Source organism: Eschrichtius robustus, chromosome 16 (genome assembly GCF_028021215.1).
Source record: "Eschrichtius robustus isolate mEscRob2 chromosome 16, mEscRob2.pri, whole genome shotgun sequence".
In the NCBI taxonomy this organism is placed as follows: Eukaryota; Metazoa; Chordata; class Mammalia; order Artiodactyla; family Eschrichtiidae; genus Eschrichtius; species Eschrichtius robustus.
The window spans coordinates 30495946-30520452 of record NC_090839.1 but is presented as its reverse complement, the minus strand read 5'-3'; the positions used below and the strand labels follow the sequence as shown (position 1 = coordinate 30520452).

General features: G+C 38.3%; 1 protein-coding gene across 3 annotated transcripts in view; it reads right to left on the bottom strand.

Moving 5' to 3' along the window:
- The window catches only part of PTPRA (protein tyrosine phosphatase receptor type A), a 184988-nt gene that overhangs the window by 59770 nt on the left and 100711 nt on the right, over positions 1-24507 (bottom strand). For 2 of the 3 annotated variants that reach the window (XM_068565366.1, XM_068565365.1), the window contains 3 exons: positions 10412-10490; positions 8604-8945; positions 1503-1529 (listed from right to left, as the gene is read on the bottom strand). In XM_068565366.1, the coding sequence (XP_068421467.1) occupies positions 1503-1529; positions 8604-8945; positions 10412-10484 (442 nt within the window). In that variant the 5' untranslated portion in view covers positions 10485-10490. The remainder of the gene's footprint in view (positions 1-1502; positions 1530-8603; positions 8946-10411; positions 10491-24507) is intronic. The other variant, XM_068565367.1, reaches the window with a different exon arrangement.

Sequence of the window (24507 nt, the reverse complement as noted above, 5' to 3'; positions counted from 1 at the left end):
TTGCTGTTCAAAAGCATATCAAAGGCCAATGCATAAAAATTTATAACCCTTAATCATCTGCATAAGACATCATTTGTTTAGCAAACCCATTATAATGCAAATGTTTCAAAACAATAGGCTCATTTCTCAAAAAGCACTTGGCTTTAAAATTAGAATGTGATATCAAAATTTATAGCAATACTTCTAAGGATATGCTCTGGTAAAATCATCATTACATATGGGGCTGAGACTGTGTATGCCTCTTCATTTTCCTGTTTGGTCAAAGGCAATTATACAAAATTATTTTTTAAACTTAAAAAGATTTATTATATTAGTATGTCACAATTAGCAATAATCTAGATAATTAAGGTAATTTATTTCTTTTTAATCATAATACTGAAACTACTCACATCTATATTCGTCAGCTAGGTAAAACAGGGATAATATCTGGGGCAAGAAAAAGGCTGAAGAGTAAGAAAATACACACTAAGTAGAGGAAGGAATCAGAGATCTTATGTTTAATTTTGAAGGCTACCACTTTGACTTCTGATTTTATTATAAGATTGGTTAAAAGAGCAGTTTTAGGGAGCAAATATAAGTATCTATTGCAACATAAATCTATTAAGTTCTACATTTGATAGTGAGAATCTGGTTAGTCAAAGTGAATAGCAAGGGCACTACAGTAATCAAATCTAGTTCTTGAGTTTAAGAAAGCGAGAGCTGGAAAATCAAGGGAAATCTGTACACAGTATGATAACACCTCACTGTTCCTCACCAAACACAGTGGCAGATGGGCAACACTTTGGGTTATAGTATCTACTTTTCTTTCCTTTCTTAAATTATAGTTGCTGTACAGAGTATGTACTTTTCTGATTCAAATGCTCCCTACTTAATGGGACTTCATAAGCCTTCAAGTGTTCCATTACTTATGCAGGAAAAATTGTGCATGGTTAAATAATGGAATCAGAAAAAAACAAAACAAAACAAAACACAAGAAGCCTGATTTGATAAAATAGGAAATCAAGATGAGAAAAATTGCTTCACAGATTAACATTTTCCAAATTTAAATGCAATGATCATTTCTTAGACCATTGGATAATCTATCTTATGCTCTTTGATGGTAGCCTTACTGTTGTCCTAAGAGAAATATGCCACTTCTACAAGAGTACCCATGTATTCTATTCTCTGGTGAACAGGGATTCTGCAGTCCTGCTTAGACCACTGACATAACATCTCCAGTCATAGGGACGTTACACATGAGGGCTGAAAATCCACAAAGTCCATATAAAGTGACAAGAGGTCAACATTTTATAGACTAGGGGAAAAAACAACATCTACATTTAAAAACGTAATGAATACTTATTTCTGTTACTCTTCTCCATGAGGTTAATATGGAAACAACTTAAGGAAAAATAAACATGTAACAGTCAGAGATGCACAAGGTTACCACAGACTGAGCAGAGGAAACGCAACAAATATTGTACACTGTAAAAAGGACAAGAAACATAAGGTGAATGGCTCACCTCTTCTGTCCTTGGAGTCAGAATTACCTGTGTAATAAGTAAAAAAAATAGAAACATTCACTCAGATTAAAGACAAACATTATTATTCAATCTAATGTAAAACAAAATAAGCTCTAGGAATATGGATACTTTTCCCTTTGTGTATGTTGGAGCTACAATGAGGCACCCTCCAACAACTGGGAAATAAGACTGCCCAGATTCACTAAACTTTTATCGATGGTTTGTCCTTCTCCCTGAGTACAAAAACAATGCAGCGTCAACATTCATAAAAAATACAAGAATGCCAAGAGAAATATAAACACAATGGTACTTGAGGTCTTTATGTCTTTTTAAGCCATTAAAATGCAACAGGGCAAAATTAAGTTAAAAATATAAAAGACCTAAATGATAATAGATAATAAAATCTAAATGGGATAGACCAAACTCTGTATACTAACAGAAAAAACCTTTTCAAAGGCTTATGAAATATCCACAAGCCCTTATAAATTCCTCATAGTAGAAACAGTACAGACAATATCTTTTATCATGATGCAATAAAACTAGAAATTAACAAAGTAAGAAAACACTTGAAAATTAAAATCAAAACCGAACTGCAAAATGCCTAAACAAATAACAAATCACACTTGCGGCAGAATCTACCGACGCTCCCCCAATATCAGTCTCTTCCTCTTCTTGCCTTTAGTACAGAACATCCCCCACTTTTAGCTGAGCACAAACCTGTCCATTTAGAGACTACATTTCTGAGACTCTAGGTGCAATCATATGAAGAATTCCAGTCAGTGTGATGTGAACAAAAGCAATGAGAGTAACTTCTGGCTCACACCCTTTGGAAAATAAATTGTTTGTAACTATTTCCTCTGTTGCTCCTTCCCAGGGGCTGGAACCAGAACCCAGTGATGAGAGCCATCTCTTGACCAAGCAGATGAGGGCAACTGTCAGGACCAGAGGCACAAGAAAAAAGGAATTTGGTCTCTGATGAGGCAAAGCCCCCCTGTCTACTTCTGGAATGTGAAAGGGGAGAGAAAGACACGTCTGTGTCTTAAGTGACTTAAGTGGTCAATGAATTTTGGTATGTCTTTGTCAGAGTAGCTTAGACCACTCCCTAACTAATATAACTACCTACAGGAACACTTATAGGATATGCCTAAAGCTGTGCTTATAAAAAATTCATAGCATTAAATACATATTAATTAAGAATAAAAATAAACAAATGAAGCATTCAATCCAGGAAGATAGAAAAAGCACAAAATAAATCTAAGAAAAGCAGAAAAAATAAGAATAAAAGAAATTAATGAAATAAAAAACTGAAAAATGACAGAACTAATAAATATACAATAGCAGGTTCTTTAGAAGAAAAAAGCAACAAACCATGAAATAGATAAATGGTTAGTCAACCTAAATAGCAAAAAGGACTTAAATATATAAAATAAGAAATAGTCACAGCTATGTAAGAAATTAACCCTAAGGGATGACTTTTCCTCAAATCTATTTGAATAATTTTGAAAATCTAAATGAAATGCAAAATTTTCTAGGTAAACTTCAATTCTTTCTATGAAGCAAAACAAAACACTGACAAACAAAACTTATCAAAAATAGCATACACACAAAGGAAACACATATACCAATCTCATTTAGAAATAACTTAGAGGGACTTCCCTGGTGGTGCAGTGGATAAGAATCCACCTGCCAATGCAGGGGACACGGGTTCGATCCCTGGTTCGGGAAGATCCCGCATGATGTGGAGCAACTAAGCCCGCGCACCACAACTACTGAGCCTGAGCTCTATAGCCCACATGCCACAACTACTGAAGCTCGCACACCTAGAGCCTGTGCTCCGCATCAAGAGAAGCCACCACGAGAAGAAGCCCATGCACTGCAACGAAGAGCAGCCCCTGCTCCCCACAACTAGAGAAGGCCCACGTGCATCAACAAAGACCCAACGCAGCCAAAAATAAATAAAAAATTAAATCTTTAACAAAAAAAGAAATAACTTAAAATATCAATGAAAAAATTCGAAATAAAATAATATCAAATAAATTGCAAGACAGCTCATTCAAGAAAAATACAAGACCAAGTGGAGCTATTTTTGCTGGAATGTAAATAGTTCAAAATTAGAAAATCAATTAATATGATTCACCAAAGCATATGATAAAAAAAGAAAAAAACCCATACAGATCTTGCTCATTGATGCTGAGCTGGCAACTGGCAAAATTTAACACCGCTTCTTGACATAAATACTCTTTAAAACAGGAATGAGTCAATAAATCCTGAACACGATAAATATGTTTATCTCAACGCAAGAGTCAACACCATGTTTAATGAAAAACAACTGAGATCACCCTCCTTAGAGTCAAGTACAAAACAAGGCTATCTACTTTTACTATTATTTCCTAACTTTGTTCTAGAGGTATTCACCAATTCATTTAAACAGAAGAAAAGAGATCTAAAAATTTGGAAATTTAAAAAGAGATATTTGCAGATGAGATGATTTGAAAACTTATGATAATTGAAGAAAATTATGTCAAACACAAAGGAAATTAATTAAGATGATCAGTATAAAATATAGTGTATGTACAAAAATCAATGGCCTTATGTTGTACAGCTAAAACTAAAACAGTATTATATGTCAATTGTATCTCAATTAAAAAAAAATAGGTTTCATAGCCCCAACAGCAACCAGTTAGAAGATACCATATTCCACCTATACTAACAAAAAACAAAAACAACAAAACAAAAAGAAAAACCTTTGAAATATGTAGAAATAAGCTGAACAAAACACGTGCAACACGAGTGGTGAAAATTTTAAAACACTTCCAAGAAATACAAAATAAAAGACTTTAGCAAATGGAATACGCAGCATTCTTGGATAGGAAGAATTAAAAATATCAATTGTCCCTGTTAATCTATAAACTTAACATGATCTATAAAAACTTTTTTCCAGCTATACAAGTTGATTATATAACACTTTTGAAGAAAAATAATCAAGAATTGCTAGCAAAATTCTGAAAAATAAGATTAACAAGGGATGACTCATCTTATCAGACATTAAGTATTTTATAAAGTTACAGTCATTAAAACAGTGGGGGGACTTCCCTGGTGGCGCAGTGGTTAAGAATCCACCTGCCAATGCAGGGGACACGGGTTCGATCCCTCGTCCGGGAAGATCCCCCATGCCACGGAGCAACTAAGCCTGTGCGCCACAACTACTGAGCCTGTGCTCTAAAGCCCACGAGCCACAACTACTAAAGCCCGTGCGCCTACAGCCCATGCTCCGCAACAAGAGAAACCACCGCAATGAGAAGCCCGTGCACCACAATGAAGAGTAGCCCCTGCTCACGGCAACTAGAGAAAGCCCGCACGCAGCAACGAAGACCCAACGCAGCCCAAAATAAATAAATAGATTAATTAATTAATTAAAAAAAAAACCCAACCTTAACATTGGCTAATAGGGCAGACTGGATAAATACATCAAGGTAAAGCCATACAATGAGGTAGCCCCTTACTATAATACAGAAAAAGTATGATAGGCTAACTGAAAAAAGTAATGTGTAGAAACGTACACAGTACATTTATTATCTGTGTTATAAATGGAAGAAAAAAGGTATGTATGTGTGTGTGTGTGTGTGTATATATACACACACTTGCTATTTTAGAAAAGTGAAAAACAAACTCAAAGCAAAGGTCAATAGGAAAGAAAAATTAAGATTAAAGAATTAATTCAGGATATGTCCAATATTCAAATAATAAGGATTTTAGACGAACAGAACAGAGAAAATGGAAGAGGGAAGAACATTTTTGAACCAATACAAGAAAAATTTCCAGAACTGAAGGACGAAAGCTCCAAAGCTCCTATCCCAAAATAATTAATGAAAGAAAAAGACCTAGATCAAGACCCATTTCTATGAGATTTCAGGGCACCAATGATGAAGAGAAGATCTTTAAAGACACACAAACAATTAGGAATCAGGATAGCAGTAGAATTCTCCAAGCCTGGGAATTAGAAGTCAGTTAGGACAATGCTTTAAAAATTCTAGGGAAAAAAAATATCTCCTCAAATTCTATACACATCCCTAAAGGTATTTTTAGACATGTAATTCCTCATGCAATTTACCTCCCATGGACCCCGTTCTCAGGAAGCTACTGGAGGATATGTTCTACCAAGTGATGGGGTAATCCATGAAAGAAGACAATATGGAAGCCAGGAAGCAGCAAAGGAAATTCCCAGAATGATAGAGAAGGGAAATCCCAGGCTGACACTTGAGTAGCAGCCCTAGTGATCAGAAAAAACCTAGGCTTCAAAAAAAAAAAAAAACCAAAAACCTAGGCTTCAATAAGACAATGACAATGGAGGACTCAGGAGGACGATCTCTAGGTAAAAAAGAAATAAACAGATTATCTAATAGGTCTGACTTTGTGGAAAACTAACTGTATTACAAGGCTATGGAAAGTCTGGGAAGAAGTGGCTTCCAATAGCAAAAAATAAAAGGTAATTATTAAATCCAGAAAAAATTGTACAAGAAAGAAAAAATAATCACATCACAGCTCAGCATGGAATAGTATTACATAGTCATAGTAATATAAAACATCAAATACTGATTTTTTTTAAATTTATTTATTTATTTATTTATGGCTGTGTTGGGTCTTCGTTGCTGCGCACGAGCTTTCTTTAGTTGCGGTGAGTGGGCGATACTCCTCGTTGTGGTGCACAGGCTTCTCATTGTTGTGGCTTCTCTTGTTGCAGAGCACGGGCTCTAGGTGTGCGGGCTTCAGTAGTTGTGGCATGTGGGCTCAGTAGTTGTGGCTTGCGGGCTCTAGAGCTCAGGCTCAGTAGTTGTGGCGCACGGGCTTAGTTGCTCCGAGGCATGTGGGATCTTCCTGGACCAGGGCTCGAACCCGTGTCCCCTGCATTGGCAGGCGGATTCTTAACCACTGCGCCATCAGGGAAGCCCCTCAAATACTGATTTTACCAAAAGTTACAATGTAACAATTATGGAAGGATTGATAAAATGGTGGTGACACGGCAGATGTGGGGTTTCAGGCTGTAACACCTGATGTACCATAAAGTTTTCCTTTTACTGATCTTGAATAAGAGCCACCAGTGAAAGGCAGTCTCAGCCTCCTCTGAGACATGAAATGTGTTAACTGTATAGTAACTGGTTTCTCAGCTATGGCATAATTTGGACCTACAGCGGATTATATAAAACTCGGTTCCCTAACAGCAGTGAGAAATAGGTCTTACTTGCTCCTTGACAGCCTTCAGATCTAAGGCAAATTATTTAACCTCTAAGGTCTTACATCAAGCAACTACTAAAAAGAGATAATTACTCCTGGTCATCTCACAGAATTGTTAAATGAAAGACAGTACAGAATAGAAGAACATAGGCTGTGAAGACAGTCAGTGACAGTCTCACCTTTTCCATTTACTACTTCAGCTTATACAAGTTATTTTGCTTTTCCTCTCTAAGCAATGGCCATAATTTACAGAAAGAAATACATTTTTACACCATTACTCAGTATGTGTTTGTGTATAGCTGAAACAAAAGTTTTACAAAATAATATATGTAACATGAAAAGAATAAAAATGGAAGAGGACCATCCACACACACACAAATTTGTGGTGGCTCACTAAACTGATTTCAAGAATCGATCATGACCTGTGCTTTGAAAAACACTGTAAAACTCCTTCACCTATAAAACATAAAATAGAACCTACTTAATAGGATCCATAGGATACTTCACAGGAATTACTTCTGTAAAACTCGTAGTACGATGCCTAACACTTAAAATTAGTGCTTACCATATGTAGGCCCCATTATAAATGTTTTACCCATATTAACTTGTTTAATCCTAACAGCTCCTTTATGAGGTAAGTACTATCATCATCATTCATTCTTATAATACTGATGAAGAAACTGAGGTAAAGAGGTTAAATAGACTTGCCTATTGTCACACAGCTAGTGTATGGCAGAGTTAGGATTCAAAATCAAGTCGTGTGGCTCAGCAGATTGTGCTCTTAACTGCAAATGCTGCATAACCTTTATAGTAGAAAATATGGGATTAAAGCTGGCAGGTGCAGGGTCTGAGTTGTAAGGTGTAGCTAAAAGATGTCATCAACAAATGAGATTCAATTCAGTAAATATGCCCCCCAGGAGCCATATGTGATTCCACCTGGGGCACTCACCTTCTAACAAGGAAAAAATATGAGCCAAGGGGATAAGACCAAAGAAGAGTAACAGTGATTTGTGCTAGAAAAGGAATGACAATTATATAGCTGTCAGGGAACAATTATTTCCTTTACTACTCACAGAAGCCCTTTGAGGGACCCCCTCCAGTCCTCGGAAATTTGCCCTACCCCACCTGGTCTCAGATTCAGGTCTCTGATTCTATCTTCAAAGCCACTTCCACTTCAACCAGTGATTGATTCAAGAAAAGAAGTGGGCTGGGCTGAGGCCCTGAACAAACTGGCAGTGTAACTTAACTGTTTCCCTGAATTCCTCTTCCTAACTCTACTCCTGGCCACAGGCCTTCCACTCTTATCTAATTGTTATAGACACCCAGACCCCTTCTCCTTCCCATGGTCTCCATGGATCCCTTCCTTTTCAAGGCTAATACTATTACTCAGTTTCACTATCCTTTCATCTTCAGTCTCTCGCATCATCAATTAGCTCTCCTCTTTCTCTTATATTTTCAACCTTCTTCTCTACCATTAAACATGATTAAGTCTCCCCAGTCTAACCAGGATCCCATGCAAAGCAGGATAACCTCCAGAATCTATCTTCTTACCTCCTTTTATTTTTTTTTGGCCACATGGCACCCAGGATCTCAGTTCCCTGACCAGGGATCGAACCTGGGCCCCCTGCATTGGAAGTGCAGAGTCTTAACCACTGGACCACGGGAGAAGTCCCCTATCTTCTTTCTTCTTAACTCTGTGTTAACCAGATATTCCTGAGAATCCCCTATATCTAGGTTTCGTTACTTTGTGCTTGGGCGATTTTACTTATTGCAAGAAATTTTACGGCTAGAAAACACAAACAAGAATAATAAAAGGGTGAACAAACTCAAACAGGAAAAGAAAGAACAAATAGAAACCACCTCTAGTACCTGAAGGAGGAAAGGTTTCTGGAGTGGTTGCTGCAGTGCTGGCATTCCCCTCCCAAGGTTCTGTTCTGGTATCTGTGAACTGGTTATCTGGAAGCCATGTTCCATTTGGTGAAACTGCAGTGACTACAGAATTGGTGCTTACTGTTCTTGTGGTCCCATTGTCAGAGTCTGAAGAATTGACAGTGGTTACATAGGTGGGTCCCAGAGTTAGGCTTGGGCTGAATGTTGGTGCCAAGGAAGGAGAAGTTACCGAAGAAGTAGGATTTGAAGTTTTGGTCTCTTCTTTAAGTGATTCTGCTGTAGATGCTTTAGTAGATCTTGTAACGCCTACTGAAGGTGAAACTACAAACACGAAAAAACAAGAAAACATCACACAAAGAATCTGAGAGCTCAACAGTATGAGGCACAAAGCAGCAAGCCCTTACTACACTCTCAAACACTTGGAGACCAATGAGCAGATACACACACACACGTACACACACACACACACACTCACACTCTTTTACTTTATTATCTTTTTTAAAAAATTGAAGTATAATTGATTTACAATGTTGTGTCAATCTCTGCTGTATAGCAAAGTGACTCAGTTATACATATATATACATTCTTTTTTAATATTCTTTTCCATTATTGTTTGTCCCAGGAGATTGGATATAGCTCCCTGTGCTATATAGTAGGACCCTGTTCTTTATCCATTCTAAATGTAATAGTTTGCGTCTACCAACCTCAAACTCCCAGTCCATCCCTCTCCCTCCCCCTCTCCCCCTTGGAACCACAAGTCTGTTCTCTATGTCTGTGACTCTATTTCTGTTTTGTAGATAGGTTCATTTGTGCCATATTTTAGATTCCACATATAAATGGTATCATATGGGATCTGTCTTTCTTACTTCACTTAGTATGATAATCTCTAGTTGTATCCATGTAGCTACAAATGGCATTATTCGTTCTTTTTTTTCCATTCTTTTTTATGGCTGAGTAGTATTCCATTGTATATATGTACCACATCTTTATCCGTTGATCGACATTTAGGTTGTTTCCATGTTCTTGCTATTGTGCACAGTGCAGCTATGAACATAGGGGTGCATGTATCTTTTTGAATTACAGTTTTCTCTGGGTATATGCCAAGTAGCACATACTCTTCTTTTAATGCTGAATCCTTCCCTCACTTCCAAAGGATTACTGTCTAATGGAGGGAGAAACTGGATTCTTTACTTAGTTCCTCAGAATCAATATATGAGTCTTAAATAGCAACCGTTTTCTTTTCTTTTTTTTAACTTTTCAGGAATGAATACATAATCTCTTTATTTAAAGTAGTATATGGTATATAGAACACTGCTGAGCATAGCATACACTATAACCCAGAGATGTGCAAAGACATTTTACTATCACTTTTTTAAAAAAAATTTTTATTTATTTATTTATTTATGGCTGTGTTGGGTCTTCGTTTCTGTGCGAGGGCTTTCTCTAGTTGTGGCAAGTGGGGGTCACTCTTCATTGCGGTGCGTGGGCCTCTCATTATCGTGGCCTCTCGTTGCGGAGCACAGGCTCCAGATGCGCAGGCTCAGTAATTGTGGCTCACGGGCCTAGTTGCTCCGCGGCATGTGGGATCTTCCCAGACCAGGGCTCGAACCCGTGTGCCCTGCATTGGCACACAACAACTGCGCCCCCAGGGAAGCCCTACTATCACTTTTAAGTAAAACTTTAATATTTTTTCTTTCTTCAGTACCACCGAGGGCTTCAAATTTGGGTCATTAAACATAAAACCAAAATTCTATTCCAAATACCAGTCTTATCAAATGGCACTTTACCTATGGTAGTGTTGTTGGCACCAACATGTATCAGACCACTGACAAGCAGAACAAGAAGGAACCAGGAATCCATGTTGACCTGGAAAATAGAGAGCCATTTTAGATAGGGTCCCATTATACTGTAACTATGTCCAAACTACTCACCAAAGGAGTATTTTGGGCAAACTCTTCCTAGCTATTAAAGTGCACACACAGGACCAATGATCTTTTGGGAGTCTGGTAAGCACAATTCCCCAGGAATCTGGCTACTTAATTGAATCTTTACACAACTATAAGTAAGAGCAGTGGTTCTCCACCTTGGCTGTACTTTAGAATCACTCAAAGAACTTAACAAAAAAAAAAAATCCCTGTGCCAGACTACATCTCTGGGGGTGAGAGGCAGGTAGCAATCCGTTTAAAAGCTTCCCAGTTAATTGCTATGTGCAGCTTTAGTGTCTTCAGAATGAGAAGTATGGAGAAGGTAGGTTGACTGCATGAACGTACTGCCCTCCAAAGCAGACATTATACAGCTGTTCTCAACCTTTTATTTCACTTCAAACCATATCAGAGGGCTGTGGCACATTCCCATTGGTAGTAGTGGCTCATTCATCCATTCAGATGTCTATGCCCTTTACTAAGCTAGGTACTAGGGAAACAATTAGGGAGCAATACACTCAGAGGTCCCATTTTCATAAGACTCACAGCCTAGAGGTAATTTAATATGGTAGTGACTCTCCAAGGGAATCAGAACATGCCTCTCCAAGTGGCACATGACAATCTCTGAGGGAGCATGGAGAAATGCAGGTGGTTTATGCACATCTCAGGAGTTTGCCTCTGGTACCAGTAACCATGCCTAGCAGGGAATTTGGGTTCAGCCAGTGGCTTTCCCAAGGTACAGCCATGCAAGATTTGACCAGTTCCCCACTCTTCCCCCCGACCATTATCCAAAATTGGGAAAGCATACAATTCCCTCCATAAGGGTTAGAAAACAGATTGGAAGGCTGATTATTATGTATGTATCCATGTCTATTCTTGATAAACCAATAGGACATGGTTTTAGGAAAAATAACAATGTATTTGCGGGGAGGGGGTTAGACCATCACCTCATTCCATATATCAAAATAAGATCCAGATGGGCTGAAAAATTAAATGCTTACAAACACATTTTAAGAGGGAATAAATGAAAATGTGAGCTCAGAGTGAGGAAGGATTTTCTAAACATAAATGCAATGTAAGAAATCACAAAGGAATAAATCACAAAGGTAAAAATGGAATATCTGACAATAGAAAAAAATAAAAGCTACAAAATATAAAAGAAATCAATCATAAACAATGTTCATGGATAGGAGGACTCAATATTGTCAAGACGTCAGTTCTTCCCAACTTGGTTTATAGATTCAGTGCAATCTCAATCAAAATCCTACCAAGCTATTTTGTGGATATCAACAACTGGTTAAGTTTATATAGAGATGCAAAAGACTGAGAATAGCTAGCTCAATACTAGCTAAGCAGAGAGAGCAAAGTTGGAGGGTTATTGTAAAAGCAAATAGTAATATAAAAAAGCAAATAGTAATCAAGGCAGTGTGGTATTGGTGAAAGAACAGACAAATAGACCAATGGAACACGAGACAGAATCCAGATATAGACCCACATAAATATAGTCAATGGATCTTTTACAAAGGAGCAAAGGCAATAAAATGGAGCAAAGATAGTCTTTTCAAAAAAATGGTGCTGGAATAGCTCGGCATACATATACAAAAAAAAAAAAATCTAGACACAGACCTTATACTCTTCACAAAAATTAACTCAAAATGAATCACAGACCTAGATGTAAATGCAAAAGACTCCTGGAAGATAACATAGGAGAAAACTACATGACCTTGGGTTTAGCAATGACTTTTAAGATACAACACCAAAGGCAGAGCCATAGAAAAATAATCAATAAGCTGCACTTCATCAAAATTAAAAACTTCTGCTCTGCAAAAGACAATGTCAAGAGAATGAGAAGACAAGCCACAGACTGCGAGAAAATATTTGCCAAACACACATCAGGTAAAGGACTGCTATCCAAAATAAAGACCTCTTAAAATTCAACAATAAAAAAACTATCAACCCAATTAAAAAACAGACCTGAACAGACACCTCACCAAAGAAGATACACAAATGGCAAAAAAGCATATGAAAAGATGTTCAGCAACATATGTCATTAGGGAATTGCAAATTAAAACAATGAGACACCACTACACACTTATCAGAATGCCCAAAATCCAAAACACTGACAACATCAAATCCCGGTGCTTCTGCGGAGCAGGAGAAACTCTCATTCATTGTGGGAATGCAAAATGGTGTAGCCACTTTGGAAGGCAGTTTGGTGGTTTCTTACAAAACTAAACATACTCTTACCATATGACCCAAGCAATTGTGCTCCTTGGTACTCAAAATAGAACTCAAACTACTGATGGGAATACCAATTAGCCTATAATAACAAACTCCTTTCCAGAAAGATTATACAAGAATCTTAAAGGTGCCCACATTGTTTTCTGACCCATTTCCAAGGTTCTGTTCTTGAGTATATATAAATAATCTGAAACTCAGATTAAAATGATATGGAGCTATTCATTAAGTGGAAAAATACAAACAATCCAAATACCCAAAAATAGGGAAAATAGGGAAAAGTCAGTAGTATTACGCTGCTATTCAAGACAATAATTGTTGCTATTCGATATGCTACATTCGAAGAATTTAAGAAAATGGAACAAGCCCATCATTTTTAAGCTTAAAAAAACCTGTCAGATCAAAATTGAATATAGGGACTTCCCTGGTGGTGCAGTGGTTAAGACTCTGTGCTCCGAATGCCTAGGTTTGATCCCTGGTCAGGGAACTAGATCTCACATGCATGCTGCAACTGAGTTCACACACCACAACTAAGGAGCCCGAGAGCTGCATCTAAGGAGCCCAAGAGCTGCAACTAAGGAGCCCGAGAGCTGCTACTAAGACCTGGCACAACCAAATAAATAATAAAAAAATAAGTAAATAAATACTAAAAAAACCCCTCTGAATATACCATTTGACCTGAACTAAATTTATGTATGTATATGAATGTATATGCATGAAAGTAAGACTGGAAGGAAAAATCTATAAACATTTTAGCATAGCATTTTTTGATTTTTATTTTCTTTATATTGTATTTTATTTCCAAGATTTTTCAAATAAGGAGCATGATATTTTTCTAAATAAAAATAATCAATAAAAGTAAGTTAAAAAGAAAATATATTTCACTACAAAGCATGAATATAAGAAGCAAAACTAAAAGAAGGAAACTGCAGAGGAAAGTGAAGTGAAAGAATTCAAGGAAAAGAACAAATGCATACTGGATGGCAAGTTGGAGAGGATTTGTATGCATAACTAGGGAGTGAGAGGCGTGTCAGAATTTAAGAAGAGCCATGTCAGTAACAAGGTATATCCATGGACCACAACCAGGAAAACCATCGTAAAGGCCTCATTCTTCCCAGAGGATATAAAGACCCTCAGGTAAATTCCTGTGACTTCTGACACCCTGACTAAACTGCAACCACACCTATGCTTACTTTCCCTCCTCCAGTCTCCAAGTCTTTCATTCCAAGTATTCCAAAGCTGCAAAGTCAGGAAGTACAGTTGAGGCTTCCTCAGTCCTCTAGGATGCCATATGCAAACCATTTTTCCTGGAGTCTGCTCTAATACGCCCTGTTCTTGAGGGCTTTTTTGCCTTATGATTTCCTGGCACTCACTTGTCACTGAAGACACTGCATTGTGGCTCACAGTTTTCTTCCCATTCCAAAGTCCTGATATTCTCCTGGAAGATTTTGTTTCAACATCTTTACAGATGACAGCCACAATTCACGTCCAGACAAGTTTCTGAGTTCCCTGACTTCCTCAACTCCAATGACCTTATACCTCCACTCCACTGGGGCCGGTCATGACAATGGCTGCACTCTAGATTTTGTCAGCACCAGGAAAAGCTCTCATACTGAATCATACTTTCCCACTCTCCAACCATACTCCCTTACCCTTGCAGTTCACACTCTATTATGTCTACTATACCTGCACTTTGACCTCACCCAGGCTTTCAGTCCCTTGAACCTCTAATTTTCTTTCCAATATTTCTGTTCTGTCTTTATTTCCTTCTCTACTCAACCAAGAAAACTTGGTGTTAGCTCAATCACTACCTTGCTAATATCCTAAATTCTTTTGCTACGTTGTTCTTCTATTACACCTACATGGGGGAAATATTCCCCAACCCTGAACTAATCCAACTGTCAGCCCTACACCTGGACTGCCAAATGCTCCTTAAGAAAATCAAACAACCCATAAGGTTAAGATCACTGTTTCTGCCTCAATGGAACTCTGAACACTTTCTGCAATCTTTCTATATTTCCCTACTCAGCTCTCTCTCTAAGGCTCCAGTGATTTCAAAGAACCTCCTCTCCTCTCCAACCATCTCCTCTCATATCCTTGGCTGTTGGCCTTGCCTTCACTTCAGAGATAAGAGAAACCACTAGACTGGGACACCCTTAGCTACCAGTCACCTTATTTACAAATTTCTTCCTTCTCTGCAATTCCTCCCAAGAATCTCAGTCCCTTAGGAACCTTGTCCTGTAGATCCTCTAACACCATCTCCTAGCTTTAACACCCTTTCATAACAGCGTTTAAACACAATTAAGAATTTCTCAAAGAACTCCTTTTAATCTATATCAGTCCTCCAGCTAGCACTCTCTCTACTCCACTTCACAGCCAAATTTCTAGAAAGAGTTGTCTCCATGGCAATCTGGCTTCTTTTTCCACCATTCCACTAAAACAGCTACCTCCATATTTTTAAAGAATGAGCTCTTTAAAAGTATTTCCAACTCATTCACAAAGGTCTATTTTCCTCGATATATAAAGGACTCCTACAGATTAAGAGATGGCAAAAGAGCAAGAGATGAAACAGACAATTCACAGAAAACCAAATAGTTCTCTTAAATACTGATATAAGAAAAAATGCTTAAAGTCACTCATGATCAAAGAAAGCCAAATTAAAGCCATACTGCGATATCATTTTTCACCTGTCAGATACGCAAATATAAAAAAACTTTAACAACACTGCGTTGGGGCAAGGGTTTGTGTAAACAAGTACTCTCATACGATCTGTAAATATTTATCAGAATTACGAAAGCACAAACACTTTGACACAATTCTACTTGAGAATTTTACAGATATACCCATACTTTTTTTTTTTTTAAACATCTTTATTGGAGTATAATTGCTTTACAATGGTGTGTTAGTTTCTGCTTTATAACAAAGTGAATCAGTTATACATATACATATGTTCCCATATCTCTTCCCTCTTGCATCTCCCTCCCTCCCACCCTCCCTATCCCACCCCTCTAGGTGGTCACAAATCACCGAGCTGATCTCCCTGCGCTATGCAGCTGCTTCCCACTAGCTATCTATTTTACATTTGATAGTGTATATATGTCCATGACACTCTCTCACCCTGTCACATCTTACCCCTCCCCCTCCCCATATCCTCAAGTCCATTCTCTAGTAGGTCTGTGTCTTTATTCCCGTCTTGCCACTAGGTTCTTCATGACCTTTTTTTCCCCCTTAGATTCCATATATATGTGTTAGCATACTGTATTTGTTTTTCTCTTTCTGACTTACTTCACTCTGTATGACAGACTCTAACTCCATCCACCTCACTACAAATACCTCCAGTTCGTTTCTTTTTATGGCTGAGCAATATTCCATTGTATATATGTGCCACATCTTCTTTATCCGATGATGGACACTTAGGTTGCTACCATGTCCTGGCTATTGTAAATAGAGCTGCAACGAACATTTTGGTACATGACTCTTTTTGAATTATGGTTTTCTCAGGGTATATGCCCAGTAGCGGGATTGCTGGGACGTATGGTAGTTCTATTTTTAGTTTTTTAAGGAACCTCCATACTGTTCTCCATAGTGGCTGTATCAATTTAATTCCCACCAACAGTGCAAGAGTGTTCCCTTTTCTCCACACCCTCTCCAGCATTTATTGTTTTTAGATTTTTTGATGATGGCCATTCTGACCGGTGTGAGATGATATCTCATTGTAGTTTTTTTGTTTGTTTTGTTTTTTTTTTTCATTGTAGTTTTGATTTGCATTTCTCTAATGATTAATGATGTTGAGCATTCTTTCATGTGTCTGTTGGCAATCTGTATATATCTTCTTTGGAGAAATGTCTATTTAGGTCTTCTGCCCATTTTTGGATTGGGTGGTTTGTTTTTTTGTTATTGAGCTGCATGAGCTGCTTGTAAATCTTGGAGATTAATCCTTTGTCAGTTGCTTCATTTGCAAATATTTTCTCCCATTCTGAGGGTTGTCTTTTGGTCTTGTTTATGGTTTCCTTTGCTGTGCAAAAGCTTTTAAGTTTCATTAGGTCCCATTTGTTTATTTGTGTTTTTATTTCCATTTCTCTAGGAGCTGGGTCAAAAAGGATCTTGCTGTGATTTATGTCATACAGTGTTCTGCCTATGTTTTCCTCTAAGAGTTTGATAGTATCTGGCCTTACACTTAGGTCTTTACTCCATTTTGAGTTTATTTTTGTGTATGGTGTTAGGGAGTGTTCTAATTTCATACTTTTACATGTACCTGTCCAATTTTCCCAGCACCACTTATTGAATGGGCTGTCTTTTCTCCACTGTATATGCTTGCCTCCTTTATCAAAGATAAGGTGACCATATGTGCGTGGGTTTATCTCTGGGCTTTCTATCCTGTTCCACTGATCTATATTTCTGTTTTTGTGCCAGTACCAAACTGTCTTGATTACTGTAGCTTTGTAATATAGTCTGAAGTCAGGGAGCGTGATTCCTCCAGCTCCATTTTTCGTTCTCAAGATTGCTTTGGCTATTCGGGGTCTTTCGTGTTTCCATACAAATTGTGCAATTTTTTGTTCTACTTCTGTGAAAAATGCCAGTGATAGTTTGATAAGGATTGCATTGAATCTGTAGATTGCTTTGGGTAGTAGAGTCATTTTCACAATGTTGATTCTTGCAATGCAAGAACATGGTATATCTCTCCATCTATTTGTATCATCTTTAATTTCTTTCATCAGTGTCTTATAATTTTCTGCATACAGGTCTTTTGTCTCCTTAGGTAGGTTTATTCCTAGATATTTTATTCTTTTTGTTGCAATGGTAAATGGGAGTGTTCTCTTAATTTCACTTTCAGATTTTTCATCATTAGTGTATAGGAATGCAAGAGATTTCTGTGCATTAATTTTGTATCCTGCTACTTTACCAAATTCATTGATTAGCTCTAGGAGTTTTCTGGTAGCATCTTTAGGATTCTCTATGTATAGTATCATGTCATCTGCAAACAGTGACAGCTTTACTTCTTCTTTGCCGATTTGGATTCCTTTTATTTCTTTTTCTTCTCTGATGGCTGTGACTAACACTTCCAAAACTATGTTGAATAATAGTGGTGAGAGTGGGCAACCTTGTCTTGTTCCTGATCTTAGTGGAAATGGTTTCAGTTTTTCACCATTGAGGACAATGTTGGCTGTGGGTGTTACCCATACTTTTAAAGTGACCAATATACAGGTTATTCAATGAAACATAGTCTGCAATAGAAAGAGACTGAAAATAACCTAAATGTTTATCAATGGGAGAGGGGGACGTGTTTAAATAAAGTATGGCATATTCATAAAATGGAATACTATGCAGCTGTTAAACAAAATGAGGCTCTTTGGAGATCATTTTATTTCAGCACACAAGCCTTTTTTTTCTATTTTGAACCATCTTAAAAATAACTTTTGTGGGACTTCCCTGGTGGCGCAGTGGTTAAGAATCCGCCTGCCAGTGCAGGGGACACGGGCTCCATCCCTGGTCCAGGAAGATCCCACATGCCGCGGAGCAACTAAGCCCATGCGTCACAACTACTGAGCCTGCACTCTAGAGCCTGCGAGCCACAACTACTGAGCCCACATGCCACAACTACTGAGGCCACGTGCCACAACTACTGAAGCCCGCATGCCTAGAGCCCGTGCTCTGTGACAAGAGAAGCTACTGCAATGAGAAGCCTGCACACTGCAACAAAGAGTAGCCCCTGCTCTCCGCAACTAGAGGAAGCCCACGTGCAGCAACGAAGACCCCACGCACCCAAAAAAACAATAATAATAACTTTCGCAAAAAACTCAAAATTCATGAGAGGAGGGACTTCCCTGGTGGTCTGGTGGTTAAGAATCCGCCTTCCAATGCAGGGGATGTGGGTTCGATCCCTGGTTGGGGAACTAAGATCCCACATGCCGCGGGGCAACTAAGCCCATGCACTCCAACTACTAAGCCCGTGCACCACGACTAGAGAGCCAATGCGCCACAACTAGAGAGCCCATGCACCGCAACTAGAGAGAAGCCCGTGCACTGCAACCAAGAGCCTGCATGATGCAACGAAAGATCCTGCATGCTGCAACTAAGACCCAATGCAGCCATAAATAAATAAATAAATAAAATTTTTTAAAAATTCACAAGAGGAAAAGCCCACTGGTATTTCTTTCTCCTTCGCCCATCCCCCTTTCTCTTCCTCTCTTCCCCACCCTTCTCTGTGTCTGTCTCTCTCCCTCTCTCTCACACACACACACACACACACACACACACACACACACACACACACGACTTCTTTGTTGTTAAATCCCTCAACCTCTCTGTCACATCTGATTTACTGACATCCCATACTCTCCCAAATTTATCTCTTCCCCATACCTCTCTCTGAATTGAGGATTTTGAAAGCTGGTTCTATGACGAAGGCCTAGTCTTGACACAGATGAACAGTTAAATAGTTTGAATCTGAGGGAAATATGTACTATCAAACGTCAGAAGGAAACCAGCCCTCCCTTTCAGCTATAGTCTGCGCGATGCCAGGAAGCCTGTGCACAAATTCTAATAGTAGGAATGGTTCTGCCTTGTCACAGCATGATTTTTAGATGACCTATTTGTGATACTTTTATTTTATTTTAAAAATTAGTTTGTCTGGGCTTCCCTGGTGGCGCAGTGGTTGAGAATCTGCCTGCCAATGCAGGGGACACGGGTTCGAGCCCTGGTCTGGGAAGATCCCACATGCCGCAGAGCAACTAGGCCTGTGAGCCACAATTACTGAGCCTGCGCGTCTGGAGCCTGTGCTCCGCAACAAGAGAGGCCGCGATAGTGAGAGGCCCGCGCACCGCGATGAAGAGTGGCCCCCACTTGCCGCAACTAGAGAAAACCCTCGCACAGAAATGAAGACCCAGCACAGCCATAAATAAATAAATAAATAAATAAAATTAAAAAAAAAAAATTAGTTTGTCTGACAACTTCTTTTAAAACTAAATATACACCTAGCTTCATGACCCAATAATTCCATTTCTATATATTTACACAAGAGAAATAAGAACATATGCCCAAAAAAAGACTAGTACTAGAATGTTTGTAACAAAAAGCTGAAAATAATCCAAGTGACTATCACTAACAGAATATATAAACGGAAAGTGTTTTTTTCTCACAATGGAATATTACTCAGTAATAAAAAGGAAAGAACTACTGATACACACAAAAACATGGATGAATCTAAAAAACATCATGCTGAGTGAAAAAAGCCTTACACAAAAGAGTACATAACATATGACTCCACACAGATGAAGTTCTGGAAAAAGCAAAACTAATCTGTGGTGGAAAAATCAGAACAATGGTTGCCTGGGAAAGAGATGGAGGATTTACTGAAAAGGAACATGAGGGTACTTCGTGGACAACAGTAATACTCTGTATCTTGACAGGGAAATGGGTTGTGTGGGTGTATGCATTTTTCAGAACTCACTGAATGATAACTTAAGATTTGTGCATTTCACTGTACATAAATTTTCTCTCTAAAAAGATTCCACCCATAAACACATGTTGTAAATGATACGTATGCTTAAATAACTGGGAAGAAGTACACTGATATACACAACTTACTTTGAAATACATTAAAAACAATATGAATTGATGAATACAGGGGATGGATAGACAGATACAGTAGAGTAAAATGTTAATTGTAGAATTTAGCTGGGTGGATATAAAATTCTCTCAACTCTTCTCTACATTTGAAATGTTTAGAATAAAAGGCTGCTTACAAAAATCAGTTCTGAGAGAACTGGTATTTTCATGGTATTGCACTGCATAAACTTGGGACATAGTATTTTGCCCATTTATTCAAGGTTTTATGTTCAAAGTGTTACTGTATTTTTTGTCCTATTCATTTCTTCCTGGTTTTTTTATATTATATTACCATTGTGAATGGAATCTTTTTTTTTTTTAAATTTCAGCTTCACTAAGGTAAAACTGACATATAAAATTATAAGATATTTAAAGTGTACATTGTGGTGATTCTATATACACATACGTTGTGAAAGAATTTCCCCCATCTAGTTAATTAATACATTCATCACCTCACCTGTTTATCTTTTTTGGGGGAAGAGAAAATTTAAGTTCTAATCTCTTAGCAAATTTCAATTATATAATAGAGTGTTGTCAAATATAGTTACCATCTTTTATGTTAGATCCTTAGACCTTACTCATCTTCTAGCTGAAATGAGTGGAATCTTTTAATGTTATTTATTAAAAGATTACTTTTCTGATATAGGAAAGACATTGGTCCTCCTCCCCTTCACTGAAATTATAAGCTATTAAAATAAATAAATAAAGCATGCTCATTACAAGACATACAAACAGGGAATTCCCTGGTGGTCTAGTGGTTAGGACTCAGTGCTTTCACTGCCATGGCCCGGGTTCAATCCCTGGTCAGGGAACTAAGATCTTGCAAGCTGGGCATGGCGCAGCCAAAAAACAACAACAACAACAAGACATACAAACAGAACAGGTGGATATAAAGAAAAATCTAAGTCTCATTCACCTCCTGCCTGTCCCATTTCCCAAAAGTGATCACTAAATACTTTTTCATATCCTTTAGAGATTTTCTATACTATAAAATTATATACCTACACATAAAAAATAAATAAATAAACAGGATAGTAGATCTGCTGTCTACAGCTTGCATTTTTACTTAAATAATAAATCCTGGACATCTTCCACATCAATACTTTCCAGCTACTTTTCTTTCCAATAGCTGCATAGTGCTTTATCATATGGATATACCACAATCATTTTAACCAGTCTTTCTGTTTGCTTTTGTTAGGTAGGAGTTAACTGTATATGATTTCCTCTTCTATCTTACACATTTTTAATATTAATTAATTAATTAATTAATTTTTGGCTGTGTTGGGTCTTCATTGCTGTGCGCAGGCTTTCTCTAGTTGCGGTGAGTGGGGGCTACTCTTGCGGTGCGCGGGCTTCTCATTGCAGTGGCTTCTCTTTGTTGTGGAGCACGGGCTCTAGGCACACGGGCTTCAGTAGTTCTGGCTCGCAGGCTCTAGAGCGCAGGCTTGGTAGTTGTGGCGCACGGGCTTAGTTGCTCCACGACATATGGGATCTTCCCAGACCAGGGCTTGAACCTGTGTCCCCTGCACTGGCAGGCGGATTATTAACCACTGCGCCACGAGGAAGTCCTTATACGTTATTTTTGATTGGGCAACAAAGGCCTGAGTAAAGACAGAATTATATACTCCAGGAAAGCCAAATAATGGAAGAAACTCAAGCTTATACATTTTTCATTTTTTTCAAACACCCTGTGAATAATAAGCCTTTGGTTATGTGAGTATAGAATAAATGAGCAGGGAGGCTTTGGGAGATGAGTCATGAAGGTCTGGGCAGTTCCCTAATTTATTGGACACAATGGCATACACACTGTATCCTTTCTCCTACCCTACCACACCCAGACAAAAGGCTAATATACAGTTCTTTTTTCATTACAAAAACATTTCTTACTTAAAAAAATTTGTTTCCACTGCACATACATTAGGGAGATAAACCAGGAAAGTTTAACATTCAAATAACAAAGGAAAACCAAGATGCCATTAGCAATACTTAAAAGCCTTAGGACAAACAACAAAGGAAGTTCTGAAAAATTATAGCTACTGTTTTCCTAATATTTTAGTGTCTAAGAACATTTCCTAAATGTTCTTAAAATTCAAATTCAGCATAGCAGATCTGAGACATTCCCCAGGGAATCATGTGGAGGCTGAATTCTGCAGTGGGGACATGGATGGTGGGCAGTGTCCATTGGCTGTTAAATCACTCACACTTGCCCTCCCATCTCAAAGCCCAGTTTGCACTGAGCACTTGGTATGCTTCCTCTCACTTAATCCTTCCCAATCCTATGATGCTGATATTGGTGTTATTACAACTTACCATGCTGTGTACCTTGTGGGGGAGGGAGTCTCTCTTGAATTGCAATCAATTATACATGCTTACACACATTTCAAGGGTAGATTATTTGAAATATATATACTGCACCCAAGATGAAGGAACCATCACAGGCATATTGAGTATCTAGTAGAGAAAGAATTTTTGAGCTTCTGGCCAAAGACAAACACTCCTTGCCCAGATGTACACTCCCTGTCAATGGACCCTGAGGTCCGGAGAGACATGCCACCCTCACCTAAGAACAAGGAGAGGAAGAAAGAAAGAAAACTGGATGCTAGTACTAAGGAGAACACGCCCATTCCTCAGCTAGGTGTAGACAAGTGACTAAATTCTGGCCAAGGAGATATAAGCTAAAGTATATTATGAGATCTCTAGGAAGGTGGTTTAACAGGGAGGGAGGTAGGGAGTCTTTTTTCCCTGTCCTCTCTCTCCTGTAATCTAGAATACAGATGTGATGATTAGAGCCCCAGCAGCCATTATGGACCCTGAAGTGACTTTCAAGATAATAGAATAGAGAGCTAGAAAGAGACCAAGTTCTCTGATGACACTGTTGAACTGCCATACCAGCCCTGCTTACTTTCAGATTTCATATATACAAGAAAGAAATAAATCTATTTTCTGATATATGCAACCAACCCCAATCCTGATACAGATAGTTATAAAGAATAAGAAGACCAACTCCTAACATTATGACTTGCTATGGATAAGGAATGGAAATAATGAGGGTGCTCTGAAATGCATTTTCCTTGGTGCTCTTGCTAGGAAGCACAATGTTGCATACATCTGCTAAAGAAAATATGTTACAAAGAATTAATATTATGAAGTTCCCACTAGCAAAGGAGAGCTCAGCCAATCTGCACATTCTCCAGAGTATAGACCCTGGCTGTGATAGCTTCCATTAAGAGTCCATCTATACAAAGCTAAGCATTCAATATTCAATACATTGATAAAATATGATCAAGTATCAGGTACAATTTATCTCAATATTTGGCCTTTTATCTCAGTTAAATCTCAGAGCAACTCTACATGAGAGATACTCTTCATATTCCCATTTTGAAGATAAAGAAATTGAGAGATGGTCACATAGCTGGTAGTTGTAGAAGTAGAATTCAAATCCAGGTCTACCGGACTTTTCTTCACATATCACTGTTTGACCCTTCAAAAGCTTAAAGACTGTTGAAAGATGTCTCCCAGATGTGGAAGAAACAAAGAAGTGGCAGCTAGGAGTGTTATGCTCTGCCTGAGCCTTCTTCTAGAGCTTTTCAGGTTCTCTGATTTGAGAAAAAGGCACCTAGATGGAGAGTTCAGTTCCTTCAGCTAACTGTTCACTCATCAACATTATGTTATTTATTATTAAGATCAAAAACTATTTTTACAACTATAATCCTTGGTTGCCTGCTATATGCTAGGCATTTGTATGAGGCATTCTATATACTTTAACCCAATTAATCCCCACAACCACCTTTTGAGTTACTGTTTTTCCATTCTACAAATGAATAAAGATCACAGAGGTTAAGGAATTTGTCCAAGGCCACATACCTATTAAGTGCCTACTAGGATTCAAACTCAGGGCTTTTAAAACTCCAAAGTTCCCTCTTGCCAATGTCGGGGACACGGGTTCGAGTCCTGGCCCGGGAAGATCCCACATGCCGTGGAGCAACTAAGCTCGTGCACCACAACTACTGAGCCTGTGCTCTAGAGCCCGCAAGCCACAACTACTGAAGCCCACATGCCTAGAGCCCGTGCTCCACAACAAGAGAAGCCACTGCAATGAGAAGTCTCCACACCGC